The following is a 16,155-nucleotide window of genomic DNA, read 5'->3' on the forward strand; positions in this document are numbered from 1 at the left end:
GGATCACAGCTCTCAGCCATCATAATTGCAAGAATATGCGATTTATTGTAACTGTGTTACATACACATTTAAACATTGTACTTTTAATACCCATTTGCACTTCATTTTCACAATCGCTTAGCTGGTCATATACAAGATCATAGCTGTATTGTCATATTCCTTATTTTCCTGAGTTGTTTTTTTCCACTGACTCATAAATTGTTTTTACAGAGAATTTGGATCATGGGAAAAACACAACCAAAGGATTTGGAATGAAATGTTTACACAAGGTACATTAGGTGGCCAGTTCCATGTAACATCAGCTGATTTCTATTGTTTTTGTTACCATGGTCCTTTATATCTTCAAATGGTTTTGAGATTTTACTGCGTGGGCACAGTAACAACAGGACCACTTAACAAAATTTGAAATATTAAAAAGACTTTATCCAATCAGAAGAGAGCAAAATCAGTATCAGTAGTTGACTCTCAGCAATCACAAATCATTCCCACGGTTTGTTGTAAAATTCTAGGTTTATCCAGAAATCTACTCTTCTTGCTTGCCTCCTGATGGCTTAAATGTGACTAATTGTGATTTTTTAGTTTCACTCTATGGTCATGATTGGTTAACTTTCTTCCAAGTGTCCCAGTTAATGGTCTTGCATAGTAAGTTTCTTAGATGTAAGAGGACTCCATGCTGTCCAATTAAGAAAAAATTGGATTTGGAAAATTCCGAGACTGACAATTGGTTGAGGCCATAGGCGCGAGTCCTATTGGCATCAGAGGTAATGTTTCGATCTATTTTTCTTGAATGGGAATCATGAAAATCCCATTACCTATTTATTATATAGCTGCCTAATTAATCCCATATCAACAAGACCTGTCCAAACTAAGAAAATAATTCACAGTACCTATATGGATTAATACGAAGCTGTATATAATAATATTAATGACAATAACGAATATTCTCCCTCTTTTTATACTAGATGGTTGACCCACCTGACAATGTCTTGGAAAAGGAGGGCAAGGTAAACGAACACTGCTCTTTGCTTCAGACTTCAATAAAATACAAACAAAAAGTTTACTTCACTTCATGTAGCCTGCATACAGCCGTACAAACGTATCTCTGCTGTTTAAGTCCATGGACTATGCAAAGAAAAGTCTGGTTGCACTATACTACACTTTATGCACACATTGCATTTTCATTCACTATGAGCTATTTTTAATTGAATTGGAAACAGGGACGAGGTGCAGCCTGTAGAGGCATTTCAAGAAGAAGAAGAGAGCACTGGGCATGTATGGACCTGAGGTCAAAACTAATGTGATTATTAAAGTTGAGATCCTCCCAGGTTTTGGGGGTAAGGAACCAGGTTGATGAAGCCCTTTTGTGTAAAATGTGCTTCCAATACAGAAGAAGCAGCCCTACTACAAGATAGACCACTTAAGCTTTGGGTGTCATTTTTCTCTAATTCAGATCACATGTCATTCCCCATAGAGATATTATTTTCATCGGGTCCCTCAAATACACTGTGGCAAAGATTGAGGACATATAAAAAAAGTGAATTATTTAATCATCATTATTATATGCTTTGAGTATCCAAAGCTAGGGAAATTCAATATGATGAGAGGAAGAACAGGACAAAAAGTTTAGAGAAAGGCTTCATCAGTGGAAGAAATCTTCAAAGGCAAGTATTTATCATAGATGTTATGCATTACAATCCTAATATAATCTGGAGCTGTCATTCTTCACACGCCATTTCACTTACTAAAATTGTCATTGTATTATCTCCATATTTTTTAGACTGGAAAGCTTCACCAAAGTACATTTACAAGACAGCAGATGAAGTCAAGGTGAGTGATTCTATTTTTGCAGTGTATCCAGGGATTATGGCTGGCCATCAGTCTCCTTTCATGATCACCTGCCAATTAGTTTTATCTCAGTCAGTCATACCTTGTTTCTGGCTCAACATTACTTGTCAAAATGACTGGCAAGGCAAAGATTTCACTGGACAAATTCCAATTCTCCTCAGACGTTGTTGTTACATTAACTGTTGTTTTAAGCCATGTACCATCCTGTTTCTTTTCAAGATAAGGCCAGCCAATCAGTTTGTGTATATACACAGTACTGCAGGTGTAACAAGTACATCAAAACTTCAGGCCTATTAAACTGTCAATTTTTAAGCCTTGCTACTAACTAAATATGCATTGATATTCTGTTTAGGCTACAGGTGTGACTAAGAAAGGACCATCTGTCTCTTTAAAACACAGCAAAGTCAAGGTACTGTAATGTGATTGGTACCATTCAAAACACTCTACAGTTATGTAATGGATAGAATAATTATAGTATGAAGTAATAAAATTATAACAGCTTTATTAAGTTCTCTTATTTTATAGCCAAACAATGTACCCAATTGTAACAAGTGTATGAGCGTGTGTTTGTAGGGAGGGGGGTGGGGAGTGGGGGCAGATGCCATGTTAAAGACTTGTTCCTAAACAATAGACATATCCCGAATTCACTTGACTGAACACGAAACATGGTTTGAAGATTGAACTTGATTCTTTATTCATCGAGTTCAACCTTGACTTGAAACCTTGTTTCGTGACCGTCAGGCGAATTCGGGATGGGTCTATTACAGACTTTTCACTAAGCTGTTACTGCCAACTTTCCCATTATGCTCCACTTAAGCAGATATTATGACTGTGAAATATGTACCAATAAAGAGGTACTGTATCATCCTGTAACTATCTGAGCATTTTGATTTGTGCCAAAGCTGGTTGTAAGAATGTCGTCAATATGGAATTCATGCAACACCATCTTTCACAGCTATCAACATAAAAATTAGTATTTCACTGACTTTGTAGAAATAATAAGATAGATGTGTTGATCATCTTAGTGAATGAGCGATCTAAGCAAACCACTGTAAAGAAAGACTTGAAAAAATGATTTCAAGCTTCAACGGGAAATCGAACCCATGACCTCCGCGATGCCGGTGTGATGCTCTACACAACTGAGCTATGAAGCCATCCTGTTGGCGAGCAGTCTTTTTTTTTTGTTGGGTTCATCAAGCCACTATATGTAATAAGTGTGAATATTGAATGGGTAGAACTGTGGTGAAATGATGATAGATATGTTGATCATCACAGTGAATGAAATAATAAACCAGCACAAATAAGTCTGGGATTGAAAGATTTTGAGCATAATTTATGCTTATTGATTCCATGTCATTTTTCTTGTTGGATAAAAGGTAGTTGACATGACAGGTCCAGAAGCTAAGATCTTGACGGGGTATGGTTCCTTGTCACAGCAGCAACATGCTAAACCTGGTGAAATTCCAGCAACTACTACAGGTACATATAACAAACATTGGGGTAGTGTTTGTATTTTTTGGGGGGTAGGGGGGTAGGGGGGGGCTTGGAGTTAAAAAGTGTGGCCCCTCCCTCTTTTAATTTTTGTCCACAGCCTGTGTTTTACTCAATATTATTTCTCAAACTTTTGTTGTAAATAAAATGTACCTTTTAATTAACAGATCAAAAACAGTTTTCCGTGTTTGATACTCTGATCAAAACACGCGGGATGTTGGGAGAACACGAGTGGAGCGTAGGAAACCACGACGCGTAGTGGAGTGGTTTCCAGCTTCTCGAGTGTTCTCCCAACATCCCAAGTGTTTTGATCAGAGTATCAAACACAGAAAACTATTTTTGATTTGTTTTATAAAATAACAAACGCGCGAAAAGATCGGAAAAAAAGCAAAGTCTAAGTAAATTCTCCCTACGTGCCGTCTTATTCAAACTGACCAATGAGCGTGTGTGATAGATTAACAATGACGATAGCGTGTTTTGATACTCTCATCAAACATGGTTTTCGACCAATCATAGCGTGCGTAGTATCCCAATTATTTTATAATTTTCTTTCTTTGTACTGTAAATATTATGGATGTGAGCCCCCTTGTTAAGCTTTACAGCTTTTGGGGCAAATGTTTAGTCAAATATGTTAAAATTAAAAAAATTTTTTTAAATGTACCTTACAGTTGAGGAAGCTGAAGCTGCTTTTGCAATGCCTGAACTGATGTACAACCTGAACCTCCTGGTAGACATGACAGAAACAGAGATTGTTCAAATAGATAAAGAGTAAGTGCATTCATGTTTTCAATTTTAAAAACTTTTGATCTAAAATCCTAAAAATTGTGCATTCTGATTGAATGGTCACATGAAAATTAGGTCCGAAGTTAGTGTCAATAATTTTTATCTGGTTTCAATGTATAAAATTTTAAATTGGTATAGATTTGGGAAAATAACATTCCATGTGAATCAAACTCTTTTGAGCCTTAAATTTCTTGGTGTTGCAATAGGTATTGTATTCTGAGTTGCCATTCTTTATATTGCAGGGTATTTGCTAGCCACAAACTCATTGTTCTCAGCTATTGTTTTATTTTCTCTATGACTCAGGTGCCCTGCAACACCAAAAAAGAGCCACACTTTTGTGCCGTTCTATATAAAAGAATTGAACCACTAATTTCTTTGTTCAACATGCAGACTGAATTTGAGCAAGACATGGTAACCAACTTGAAATATGAGTCAGAAAGGATTGCCGAAGTAATAAACCAAGAAGATAAACAGATTAAAAGACTGACAGATGTCATGCAAGTGATTGACAGGTGATTGTTTCCATGGTTACTATAGAAGCTATGAAAATGTAGTGCATTTATTCCACAAAAATCAAACTTTTGACAATTGATCATTGGGAAATGAGGGCCACAATTCAAGTTTGTTAGCCACATCTATTAAGACAATTTAATAATATTTTAATTTTTAATAAAAGTTTCATTGATGGGTGTGTAAAAGCTCTTTCTCCAATAAGTAGCTCACCTCTTACCTTTTGGACATCGCACTGAGTTAGGTACTATTGCAGACCCCTTCTACATATGTAGTTACATGTGTTTCTTGACAAATTGAACTGGAACTCCAATGAAAATTGCTACTGTTATATGCTAATTACAGTCGAGATTAAACTTGCTAAAGTCCCAACATTTGGAATCATATTTTGTTTTTGCCCCCCTTCCCCATGCTGCTAGGGGGTCTGCATGACAGCTGTTCCTAGGCTCTTATTATGATTACATTTATGGTTTTATAGGTGCAGAGCTCACTCACTCTCATCAATAGAAGATTCTTTGACACTTCAAAAATGCGAGGACATGTTTAAACTATTACAAGATGAATTTCATGAGGAATATATGGTAAGAAGTTTAGCAAAGGAGGACTTAACAGTAGTGGAGAATAATGCACCTGAATTGCTGCTCGTTGAAATCATTTATCTGTACTTAATCTTATAGTATATTATAATAGAGTGTAAACCAAGGCATATATCCGTGAAATAGTATTAACTGATTAGTACAAAATAGCACCAATGAAACAATTGAAAACAAGTGAATATGTGACCTGCATCATTGCAGCAAGGTGGTAGAGTGCAAACCATATATCCATGAAAGAGTACTAACTAATTAGTACAAAATAGCACCAATGAAACAATTAAAAATTAAAGAAATAGATGTGTTTATTGCTATTTAGTTTTTGTGCTATTTCATGGTTATATGGTTTACACTCTAGTGTATTTTAGATTTTCAAACAAAATCTTGCCAAATAAATAAACCACAATTTTACAGTTTGGATTGTATGAATAGCAAACACCTACGTAGAACTTTAAGTACATGACTATAACCTGTCTCTTTCTTTGTAGATGTATGAATTATCATCACTAGCAATACCTTTAGTATTTCCCTTGGTAAGTACAAACTAAACAGGATCAAATTTTTCCTTGCTATATATTATTGCTTTTGTATATTATTGCTATATATTATTGCTACATTTTATAGGGCTCCCGTTGATATCTTACTTTAGTTACTGAAGGGAATACCCTGCTTAAATAAAGGATTTGCATTCATTCATATTGAATATTATTTTTAATGCATTTGATGCATTTTACCTTGACCTTTGGAGAAAATTACTTATACATCATGGTAGACATATACCTGGGAGAAGTTTCACATCTGAGTGGCTTTATCACTGAACTAACTTCCTTAAGCAACCAATTTTACACAACACAGAGTTCATGGGCTCATGCTGCTATATTTCTTGAAAACCCCTTGAATTTAATTCATGTTTTCAAGGGCACTTGAAAAGCTCTTGAATTTTACGATTTTAGTGAAACTCCTTGAAACTCCTTGAATTTTTGCTTGCATGGTTCTGAAATAGATCTAGTCAGAAAGATCAGAAAATCTGAAAGCCTTTATTTATTTTTAAACACCAATTTTGATTGCGTGTTGTTAGCCACCCAATGCAAACCCCATGGAGCTTCCTGTGCAATGGTAGATGCTCAACAGTCATGTAAATCTGTTCTAAACTTGTGAGAGTATGAACAGATGAAGAAATACCACAGGGACAAAAGAGATGGAGGAAAGGGGGCTAAACCACTTTTTACAAGAATAACGCCTTTTTCTCATCTTATCTCTCTTTCTCTTAGCTTGAGTTTAGTTATGACAAAAAAAATAGATTAACCCCCTCCCCCTGCTAATTCCTGCACCATGGGAATATGCCAAATCAGTGACAAATCTACTACATGTAATATTGGTGCATGTTCATTGATTGTTATATTCTCTTTCTGCATTGACAGATAAAAGAATCTCTGAGTAGATGGAGTCCACTAATAAACCCCACCTATGGACTGGATGTCTTTAAGACATGGAAAGATCTTCTACAAAGTGGCAAAACATCTGCATTTACTCTGTCACAAGGAACTCCTCTGGACACCAACAGGTAGGAGATCTTCATTGTGTAGTTTCGAAAAATTTCCATACCCCACCCATGGAGGAAATTGGAAATTCTGAAGGGGAAGGGGGTTAGAGAAAGAAAAAAATGCAGTTTGTATGGAAGAAAATTGGAAGTTCCTGGGGGTAGGGGGTGGGGGTCCTTTTACAAATTCCCTCCATGGTGGGGTATGGATATTTTCTCGAACTACATTGTATGTACACATTCATGATTTTGTGACCCCCCTTCATTTTTTGGCTCAACAATCAAACAATACTCACACAGACTGCTGTAAGTTTGATGTATGGGTGCTAAACTGCATAGAACTACATGTCAATGTCAAATTATCAAACCCTGACTAAATCACTATCTCTGGACTGGTCAAAGTCGGGGCACATCTAGCTCACACATCAAATTTCAATTGACAAAGCTTGTTAGGTTTACAGAGGGAGGAAAACCCTCAAATCAAGGAAGAGACCTAATGAACTATTCTCATATGTGATGTTGAGTCCAGAAATCAAACCCTAGCATTATGAGGTGCAAGGGGTGTGTACGTGTACTAACACCGCACCACCCCTGATTTATGTCATGTCTGGAGTTAGATTTCTTCCTTTTCACTGAATATAATTGAATGTACTGTATCTGTATTGTCATAAACAGCATGGACATCTATGAACAGTTGGTGTGGGAAGTATGGATGCCATTGATAAGAACAGCAGTCAGGTCAGTCTAGTCATGTTCTGTCCTGTTATTTTCTGTGTGCAGATTAATGACTTGTCAGTGGTCAATGATATCGTGTAGTCCCAGAAATTATCCATACCAGACGGTCCCCCCTCAAAAAGAGGAATTTTTTTAAGAATCCCTCTACCCACTGAAATTCCAATTTTCTTTGATACGAATCTGTAATCTCTTTCTATCTCTGATGAGAATTCCAAATTTCTCTGTATGTGTTTGGGGAGGGGAGGGGGAATGGATAAATTCTGGAACTATACATTTTTTTGTAATGTGTGCAGCTTCTGTAAAAACGTTTTAATATAAATCTTTTTAAAAACACTTTTAATATATGTCACTGAATTGTGATTTTTTGTTGCTGTAGTATATGGAACTGTCGTGACAGTGATCCCATGATTACAGTAATAGAACACTGGCTGCCTCTTTTACCTCCGTGGGTTATTGAGAACATCAAGAATTTGTTAATCTTACCTCGATTACAGGTTGGTTGTTGAATTTCATTTGGAATTTTGTTAGTAGAGTGCTCACACTTAACCAGTGAAACTAATACTAATTTTTAACACTAAATATTGATAACTAAACAATAGGAAACAAAGGATTCTGTATGAAATAGTACTAATTAGTACTAATTATTGTGCACGGGTTTAGTGCGCACACTCTATTAATTATTTTTAGAGCAAAATTACTTAATCAACTTGTTCCTAGTTTTTCACAGCCAATCACAGACTGAGTCTACATAGGATCTTAATTATACTTTATGTTAGCCAATTAGATTTTACTATTTCCATGGTTACAACTGCAATATACTGTAGATGACAAAAATACTGTTAGCATTCAGAGTATTTGAACTTGTTGGGAAGCATGGATGACGTAGAATTGATTCTTGTACTCGGTGTCATGTGAGAAGAGTTTTTAGTTGGTTCTCCCCAAGTTCAAGAGTTTCAGTTCCTCAGGTTTTCCTCCCTCTGCAAAAATCAACTTCTAAATTCCTATTTGATTGTGAAATGAGGATAACAGGTTTGATGGCCACTGGCTATTACTGCCATTTTCATGAACATTGGAACTCGGTAGCTGCGAGCTGCACACTAAAATTTGTTTTTTGGCTGCCACCAGTAAAAAAATATAAAAGGTACCAACTGATTAGTTTTGATTGACAGCAGGGAAAAACCAAATTGCTGGCTTTCACTCAGCTGATAAAAGTTTTTGAATCTCATTATTTGCTCCACATGGTGGTCAAACACTGATCACCATGTGCTGTCAGCCAAAAAGAGTTCTATTGAAAACTTGTGGTTCAGCTGATGAACATTCTGCACGAGACAGAAAATTACATCAAGTGAAAGCCAGCAATCTCAGGGTGCAGCTCTCAGCGACCAAGTTTGCATGTTCATAAAATTGGCAGTAAGTGTTAGCTTCATAAATCAAGGAAGATCTTTAATGTTTTATTGTTGTTTAATCAAGAGAGAAGTAGATGCATGGAATCCATTGACTGATGCTGTTCCAATACACGCATGGATACACCCTTGGCTGCCTCTTATGAGTGAGTACCTTCATTATCATTCATATTAAATCCCAACATTATATTTCATCTGATTCCTTGTTTCTCTAAAACCATTTTTCCCCTTTCCCTCCCTTCCCCTCCCTTCCCAAGTAAAAGAACCAAAGTTTTAACTCGGGGTCATACATGGACTGTCTAGCGGCTGCCAGTTGGCGCCTTCATATGCATTCAGTTCGACCCCGTTGAGCTGCTGTGGTGATTAACGATGACAAGTTTTTTTGGTTTTTTTTTCAACTAGTGTATTGTATGACTTGAAAATATTAGGACATAGAATTTCATTTTGCATGGCATTGTTGCATTGTAGTTGGTTAATTTGCTGCCATTAGAGCTAGTGCTAGAGGTCCATGGTTTGATCCTCAGCATCTCCATGTCTGTTTTGACTTGACTCTAATTCGTGTAGCTTTTACCTTAATAATACTCTTAAAACAGCTAGCTAAAAGAACACAGATCTATGTTAAATAAGACCTTTACCTTTGATCTTTACAGGATTTTGTATAATTAATTACATAACTCTTCATATTTATTATTTCTTGTGACTTTTTCTTTTATGAATCATTAATATGGGTTCATGTTTTTTGATTCGTAGAGGGTTGCTTGGAACCTCTGTATGCACCAATACGTTATAAACTTGCAACAGCTTTGACGAACTGGCATCCATCAGATCCATCAGCAAAGATGATTCTTGAACCATGGACAAAGGTAAGTGATGTTGCTAACAGCATTCATTCATCCATCCATCCATCCATCCATCCATCCATCCATCCATCCATCCATCCATCCATCCTATCCTATCCTAACTGTAGTTTTTGTTGTTTCAAGGTGTTTTCAAAGGGGAGCATGGACGCCTTTGTTCTACGATCAATTTATCCAAAGTTATCCCAGTGCCTTTCTGAGTTTGTTATTAATCCTCACCAACAACACTTAGGTAAGCCCTAAACTGTGTGATCAATATTCTAACGGTAATCAACACTTAGATGTGAAAAGGGCAACCAAAACAACTTATCTCAACCTTTGCCTATTTTTGCAACAAAAAAAAAAATCGGCTTATCTGGGTGAATTTTGACAAAAATCTACCATTGCCTGTCTCTCACCTCATTGTTTCCTTGATATTTTCCTGCTACGGGAGAGATGAGAAGCAGCCTTTGACAAGTAGATTGCCTACTCTTAGTTTGGAGTAACATCTAAGTACACCATGAATTGCTATTCAAAAAATGTAATGTAGTAATTTTTGTCTTTCAGAGCCATTTCACTGGGTAATGACATGGAAAGGCGTGATTCCATTACAACATTTTGTCAGTTTATTGGAAAAACATTTCTTCCCTAAGTGGTTCCAGGTAAACTCTTTGATAGTATTTAGCGTATTGCATAAAAAATTAAAATTTAGACGTTAATTCGGATTGGATCTGAGAGAGATCTTATACACTCGATTTTTTTCGCTAGGTTTTACGGAACTGGCTGGCAAGTAATCCAAACTATGATGAAATAACAAAATGGTGAGTTATATTTCTTATATTCTCGTTTAGAGTGAAGTTATTAAACCCGTGAATTAGATATCAGACTAACACACATTAGTAGACCCTAATTCCATTGTTTTCTTTTGTGTCTATTTGACTATTACACGTTGACTAATAATTTTTATTTCACGGGTTAAATGCCTTCACTCTAATACTGCGATATTCTGCGAACTCGATAGTCACAAGCTGCACGCTGAAATTTGGTTTATCGTTGCCGTCAATCAAAAAAAATTAGTCGGTACCTTTAATGTTCTTGACTGGCAGCACTAAAATCTAACTACAGAATTTAAAAGAGCGTGTTTGGATAATAGTCAAAAATGTATCTTTTCTTCTATCTTGTTGGGCTGCCTGTGGATTTGGCGGGATTTTTCGCGCCAAAACGCGTGTGTTTGCACCTCCACCACTGTTAAGAGGGTCTATGAGTCAAGAGGTCGAAAAGGTCTCAGGACTTCATTCATTGTTATAAGACATCACCTTGATATCTAAAGTACTTTTTTCATGTTCTTTTATCAACTTTAAAGGTACAAAGGCTGGAAGACAATGTTTTCCGACGAGCTTCTGAACAACCAGTCCGTAAAAGGTTAGTAAAGAATTAGTAATTGTTTATTAGAGTTGTTTCAGAGGTATAAGAACTAGACAATTAGGAGGTTAACCCTTGGATCGAGTATGATTTGCACACAGTATAGAGGAAGCGTTTTTCCCTCCCATTTTCTCATTTTGTATCTTCATTTCACTGAGTGCGATTTCTTTGTCTACCAGATATGCGGGTTCCTTTATGGGTGGTGCGGTGAGGGGTGGGGGTGGTAGTGTTTCCTTTAAATATTAGTAGTATCCCATGGATCGACACATCAACAAATTCACTCAAGGAATTATGGTCTAGAGATGAACACAAGACCTCCACAAATCAGACGCTTATGGACATTGAATAAGAAATGTCTTGGAAAATAATTCGAACTTAATTGGTTTTATTTCTGTCTTGTCTTCAGCCCAGTTTAACCGAGCGCTTGACGTAATGAATCAAGCGGTATCATCACCAGGGGAATACTTACAACCAGGAGCCAAGGAACACATCGCTTATCTCACAAGCATCGAAAGAAGGTGGGGAGCTATGATTGTTTTAATTTATGCTACAAGACCGTACCTAATGATTTTATAATGTTCTGGTATTACAGAAAGGAGGCGGAAGCGGCGGCAGCTACAGCAGCCTTGGAAAGGTCAAGAGTAAGTACCAAGAACGAGGGGTTAGAGATTATTTATTTTACTCTTCTTCGTTCTCATCTTTTCGCTTCTCTTGCCCTGCACTCTCTTTCCTTCATTCTCCTTCCTTGCATTCCTTCCTTTTTTCCTTCCTTCCTTTTTTATTTTCTTCCTTTCTTCCTTCCTTTCTTATTTTCTTTCTTTCTTTCTTTCTTTCTTTGTCCCCTGATAATTGTTTATGTTTTAGGCAGAAGCAGCCCGACTGCAAGCAGCCAACCAAAATGTGCCTACCAATTTTAAAGATCTCATTCATAAAATGGTAAGACCAAACAAGTTATATAAGCGGAGTTCATACTGTTATCATTTGATTTGATGACACCATAGTTCATGGAGGGGGACTAGCAATGATTTCACATTAGAACAGATTTCAAATACGAACGAGCGTTTTCATTGGATAAGCATTGCCTTCGCTATCGTGACAGTGCCGTGACTATTCCAAGCCATAGTAATAAACTCTGTAGTTGTAGGTCACGTAAGCGTCGCATTCTCTCTAGCGTCCATCGTTGAGATTGGTTATGATTATTTCTTGCAACATTATTGTTATCATCATCATCATCATCATCATCATCATCATTTTCGAAAACATTAGCCATCTTTTATTAATTATTTTCCCTATCCTTATTCAAGTTTCACTCTATTTTCTGGAAGCTCACTAGCTTTGTTTGTGGTTTTAGGCTGAGGATAACAACATAGTCTTCCTGCCAGTCCCTAACCGCCGCTATGAAGGAAAAACACTGTACACTTTAGGCAAGACTACCATCTATATCGACCAGGGAGTAGTGTTTGTACAAACTCAAGGATCATGGAAACCTATCTCTCTACAAGATCTGTTTGTTTTAGCCAAATAAACACTTCAAATACTCCATTTTACAGTTCCGGTCAGTGATTACGAATACTAGATCCAAGTCGAGGTTGGAGTTTCCGCGCATAGCAAAACTATAGTTTATCATGCGTGGAAACTCCAACCTCGGATTGGAACTATTATTCGTGGTCACTGAACGGAACTGTAAAATGGAGTATTGATGGTCTTAAAATGTAAATATTGTTGAAAACTAAACACCTTAGAAAGGTATGTCAAATAGCCTTGAAATTATTTTTCACAATGCGTAAATTTTACTGAAAAATAAACAAGTGGCAGTGTATTAAAAGAACCATATCGACAGGATTATCACATTTTCATATGAAACTGAATTCCACACAAAAAAGTCTTCGAACCTTTAATTGAAACTGAAACTGCATTTGATTGAGTTTTTGATCCTTTTCTAAATGCGTGCGACATCACTAGAAAATATTTTATGGGCAGTTATGCCCGAAATCCAAGACATCCGTTAAATGAATTGAAAGAGTTTTGAATCATTTGAGAAAAAAGCGAAAAACATACGAAGTGGCAAGGGGTCGTCGATGCTCTCTAAAACCTTTACGGCATTCACACGTTATATAAGCAGGTCCATTTAGTTTATTAGGGTCAGATTCTCCATGCATTTACAGCACAGCTCAATGGACAATGGTTTATGTCGACCATTGTAAGCTAGAATAGTATTATTTTGATGGCAGAGTTCGCAAGAATGTACATTTGACATTTAGTTCCAGATATGCATAACAGTTTAAGCATTTCCGTAATTATTAGTTTAGAATCCACCCATTTTTGGTGGTGATTTATCCCTCGTCATTATTTTCTTCGTTGCCACTTCGTTCTGCATGTGAGCTATCCTCCGATGCGTTCTGTGTTGATTCAGTGTCCGCTGTGTTATGGGCAGCACCATCGTCTTGGTGCACTTGTTCATTATCACTCACTTGCTCATGCACCATGTTGGTACTTGAAACTTCGTCAGCGGAAGAACCTCGACGCCCGCCCAACAGCCGTTGCGATAACAGAATTCGTTCTTGTTTGACTAGCTTGCCCTGCATCATCAGAAGATGGGCCTGAATCAATGCTATCTCCTGTTGACATCCTCCTTGATCCAGCCTTGGTAACAGATACGTTTGTTTTCAATACCACGTCTGTTGTTGTGTCCTTTGTCGATTCAGGGTGGATTTCAGAATCGTGTCGCTCATTCTCCACACTTTCGGAATTTTCACCTGCTTGAGCATCAGTTACAGTGTAGTCTTTCTCTAATTGACTATCAATTTGAAATTCCTTGGGATTCCATAAATTTCTCAGGGCTTGACCGACACTTGACCTACGCCTTTTGTTTTTCGGGATATTTGAGCTCTGCGAAGATGTATCTGGCTCAGACGCTCGCCGTGCCTTTGCACGTTTTCTTTGTGACTTCGACTCACCACTCTCTTCGTGGATAACTCCTGGAGTGGGCTCGGGAATGATGTTCTTAGAAGCTTCTGTCGTCTCGCTTTGTTGGTATTCATGATCAGCTAGAGATGTTATTCTGTCTGCTGTGCTGTTACTTGAGGACGACCTTTCTGGTTCGGGCAAGGCATCTGAAGTGATCTCAGCTTGTACACTTTCCTGTACTTGTGCTTCAAAATCTTCAATCTGTTCACTACATGTCTTGGTCTCAGGTGAGTCGATAATATGCCTTTCCATTTCTGGTTCTGTCAGAACATCTGAAAGCTTCTCAGCTTGTACACTTTCTTGTACTCGTTCTTCTAAATCCTCAACAGGTTCATTCGTGGTCTCAGATGAATCTAATTTCTTGACATCACTATCAGAACCTTCCTCTGTTACGTCTTCTAGTGCTTTTTGTTCTTCCTCGGTTGTCGTCGTTCGATTCAATAACCAGTTGATGGCATTGGCTAAACTAGATCTCCTTTCTGTTCCTGTTTCTGGCAGAGCATCTGAAGTGATCTCAGCTTGTACACTTTCCTGTACTTGTGCTTCAAGATCTTTAACCGGTTCTGTTGTGGGCTCAGATGAATCTATTTTCTCGATACTTCGCCTTTCCGCTTCTGGTTCTGGCATAGCATCTAGAGTCGTCTCAACTGGTACACTTTCTTGTACTTGTTCTCCTATATCCTCGGGTTCGTTCGTGATCTCGTGTGAGTCAACTTCCCCAGTTGTTGCAGCATCAATATCAGATTCCTCTGTTACGTCTTCTAATGCTTTTTGTTCTTCCTCGGTTGTCGTCGTTCGATTCAATAACCAGTTGATGGCATTGGCTAAACTAGATCTCCTTCTTTCTGTTCCTGTTTCTGGCAGAGCATCTGAAGTGATCTCAGCTTGTACACTTTCCTGTACTTGTGCTTCAAGATCTTTAACCGGTTCTGTTGTGGGCTCAGATGAATCTATTTTCTCGATACTTCGCCTTTCCACTTCTGGGTGTGGCATAGCATCTGCAGGCGTCTCTACTTGTACACTTTCTTGTACTTGTTCTCCTATATCCTCGGGTTCGTTCGTGATCTCTTGTGAGTCAACTTCCCCAGTTGTTGCAGCATCAATATCAGGCTCCTCTGTTACGTCTTCTAGTGCTTTTTGTTCTTTTTCGGTTGTCGTCGTTCGATTCAATAACCAGTTGATGGCATTGGCTAAACTAGATCTCCTTCTTTCTGTTCCTGGTTCTTGCAAGGCATCTGAAGTGGTCTCAGATCGTACACTTTCCAGTACTTGTAATACAAGACCTTCAACCAGTTTTGTTGCGGTCTCAGGCGAGTCTAGTTTCTCGATACTATGCCTTTCCGCTCCTGTTTCTGGCAGAGCATCTGAAGTGATCTCAGCTTGTACACTTTCCTGTACTTGTGCTTCAAGACCTTCAACCTTATCAGTACATGTCGTGGTCTCAGGCGAGTCTAGTTTCTCGATACTATGCTTTTCCGCTCCTGTTTCTGGCAGAGCATCTGAAGTGATCTCAGCTTGTACACTTTCCTGTACTTGTGCTTCAAGATCTTTAACCGGTTCTGTTGTGGGCTCAGATGAATCTATTTTCTCGATACTTCGCCTTTCCACTTCTGGGTGTGGCATAGCATCTGCAGGCGTCTCTACTTGTACACTTTCTTGTACTTGTTCTCCTATATCCTCGGGTTCGTTCGTGATCTCGTGTGAGTCAACTTCCCCAGTTGCTGCAGCATCAATATCAGATTCCTCTGTTACGTCTTCTAATGCTTTTTGTTCTTCCTCGGTTGTCGTCGTTCGATTCAATAACCAGTTGATGGCATTGGCTAAACTAGATCTCCTTCTTTCTGTTCCTGGTTCTTGCAAGGCATCTGAAGTGATCTCAGCTTGTACACTTTCCTGTACTTGTACTTCAAGAACTTTAACCGGTTCTGTTATGGGCTTAGATGAATCTATTTTCTCGATACTTCGCCTTTCCATTTCTGGTTCTGGCATAGCATCTGAAGGCGTCTCAACTGGTACACTTTCTTGTACTT

General features: G+C 37.9%; 2 protein-coding genes across 2 annotated transcripts; both read left to right on the forward strand.

The window, feature by feature from the left end:
* Window positions 1-962: 962 nt before the first annotated feature.
* On the forward strand, window positions 963-4,489 carry LOC148906826 (tuftelin-interacting protein 11-like). The gene is made up of 7 exons (XM_089036417.1): window positions 963-1,004; window positions 1,218-1,272; window positions 1,778-1,827; window positions 2,198-2,254; window positions 3,222-3,324; window positions 4,005-4,104; window positions 4,423-4,489. The coding sequence occupies exons 1-7, from the start codon at window positions 963-965 to the stop codon at window positions 4,487-4,489; spliced, it is 474 nt and encodes a 157-aa protein (XP_088892543.1).
* Window positions 4,490-4,503: 14 nt separating this feature from the next.
* Window positions 4,504-12,997, forward strand: LOC148906827 (tuftelin-interacting protein 11-like). The gene is made up of 16 exons (XM_089036418.1): window positions 4,504-4,631; window positions 5,108-5,210; window positions 5,711-5,755; window positions 6,644-6,786; window positions 7,438-7,500; window positions 7,874-7,991; window positions 8,968-9,046; window positions 9,651-9,763; window positions 9,884-9,989; window positions 10,304-10,398; window positions 10,505-10,557; window positions 11,100-11,158; window positions 11,565-11,676; window positions 11,751-11,799; window positions 12,023-12,094; window positions 12,510-12,997. Exons 1-16 carry the CDS (start codon window positions 4,504-4,506, stop codon window positions 12,681-12,683), a joined length of 1,512 nt encoding a protein of 503 aa, XP_088892544.1. The 3' UTR covers window positions 12,684-12,997.
* Window positions 12,998-16,155: the final 3,158 nt, after the last annotated feature.

Source organism: Actinia tenebrosa, unplaced genomic scaffold (genome assembly GCF_029948245.1).
Source record: "Actinia tenebrosa isolate PJP-AT-01 unplaced genomic scaffold, QUT_ActTen_1.0 PGA_scaffold4__44_contigs__length_22323623, whole genome shotgun sequence".
In the NCBI taxonomy this organism is placed as follows: domain Eukaryota; kingdom Metazoa; phylum Cnidaria; class Anthozoa; order Actiniaria; family Actiniidae; genus Actinia; species Actinia tenebrosa.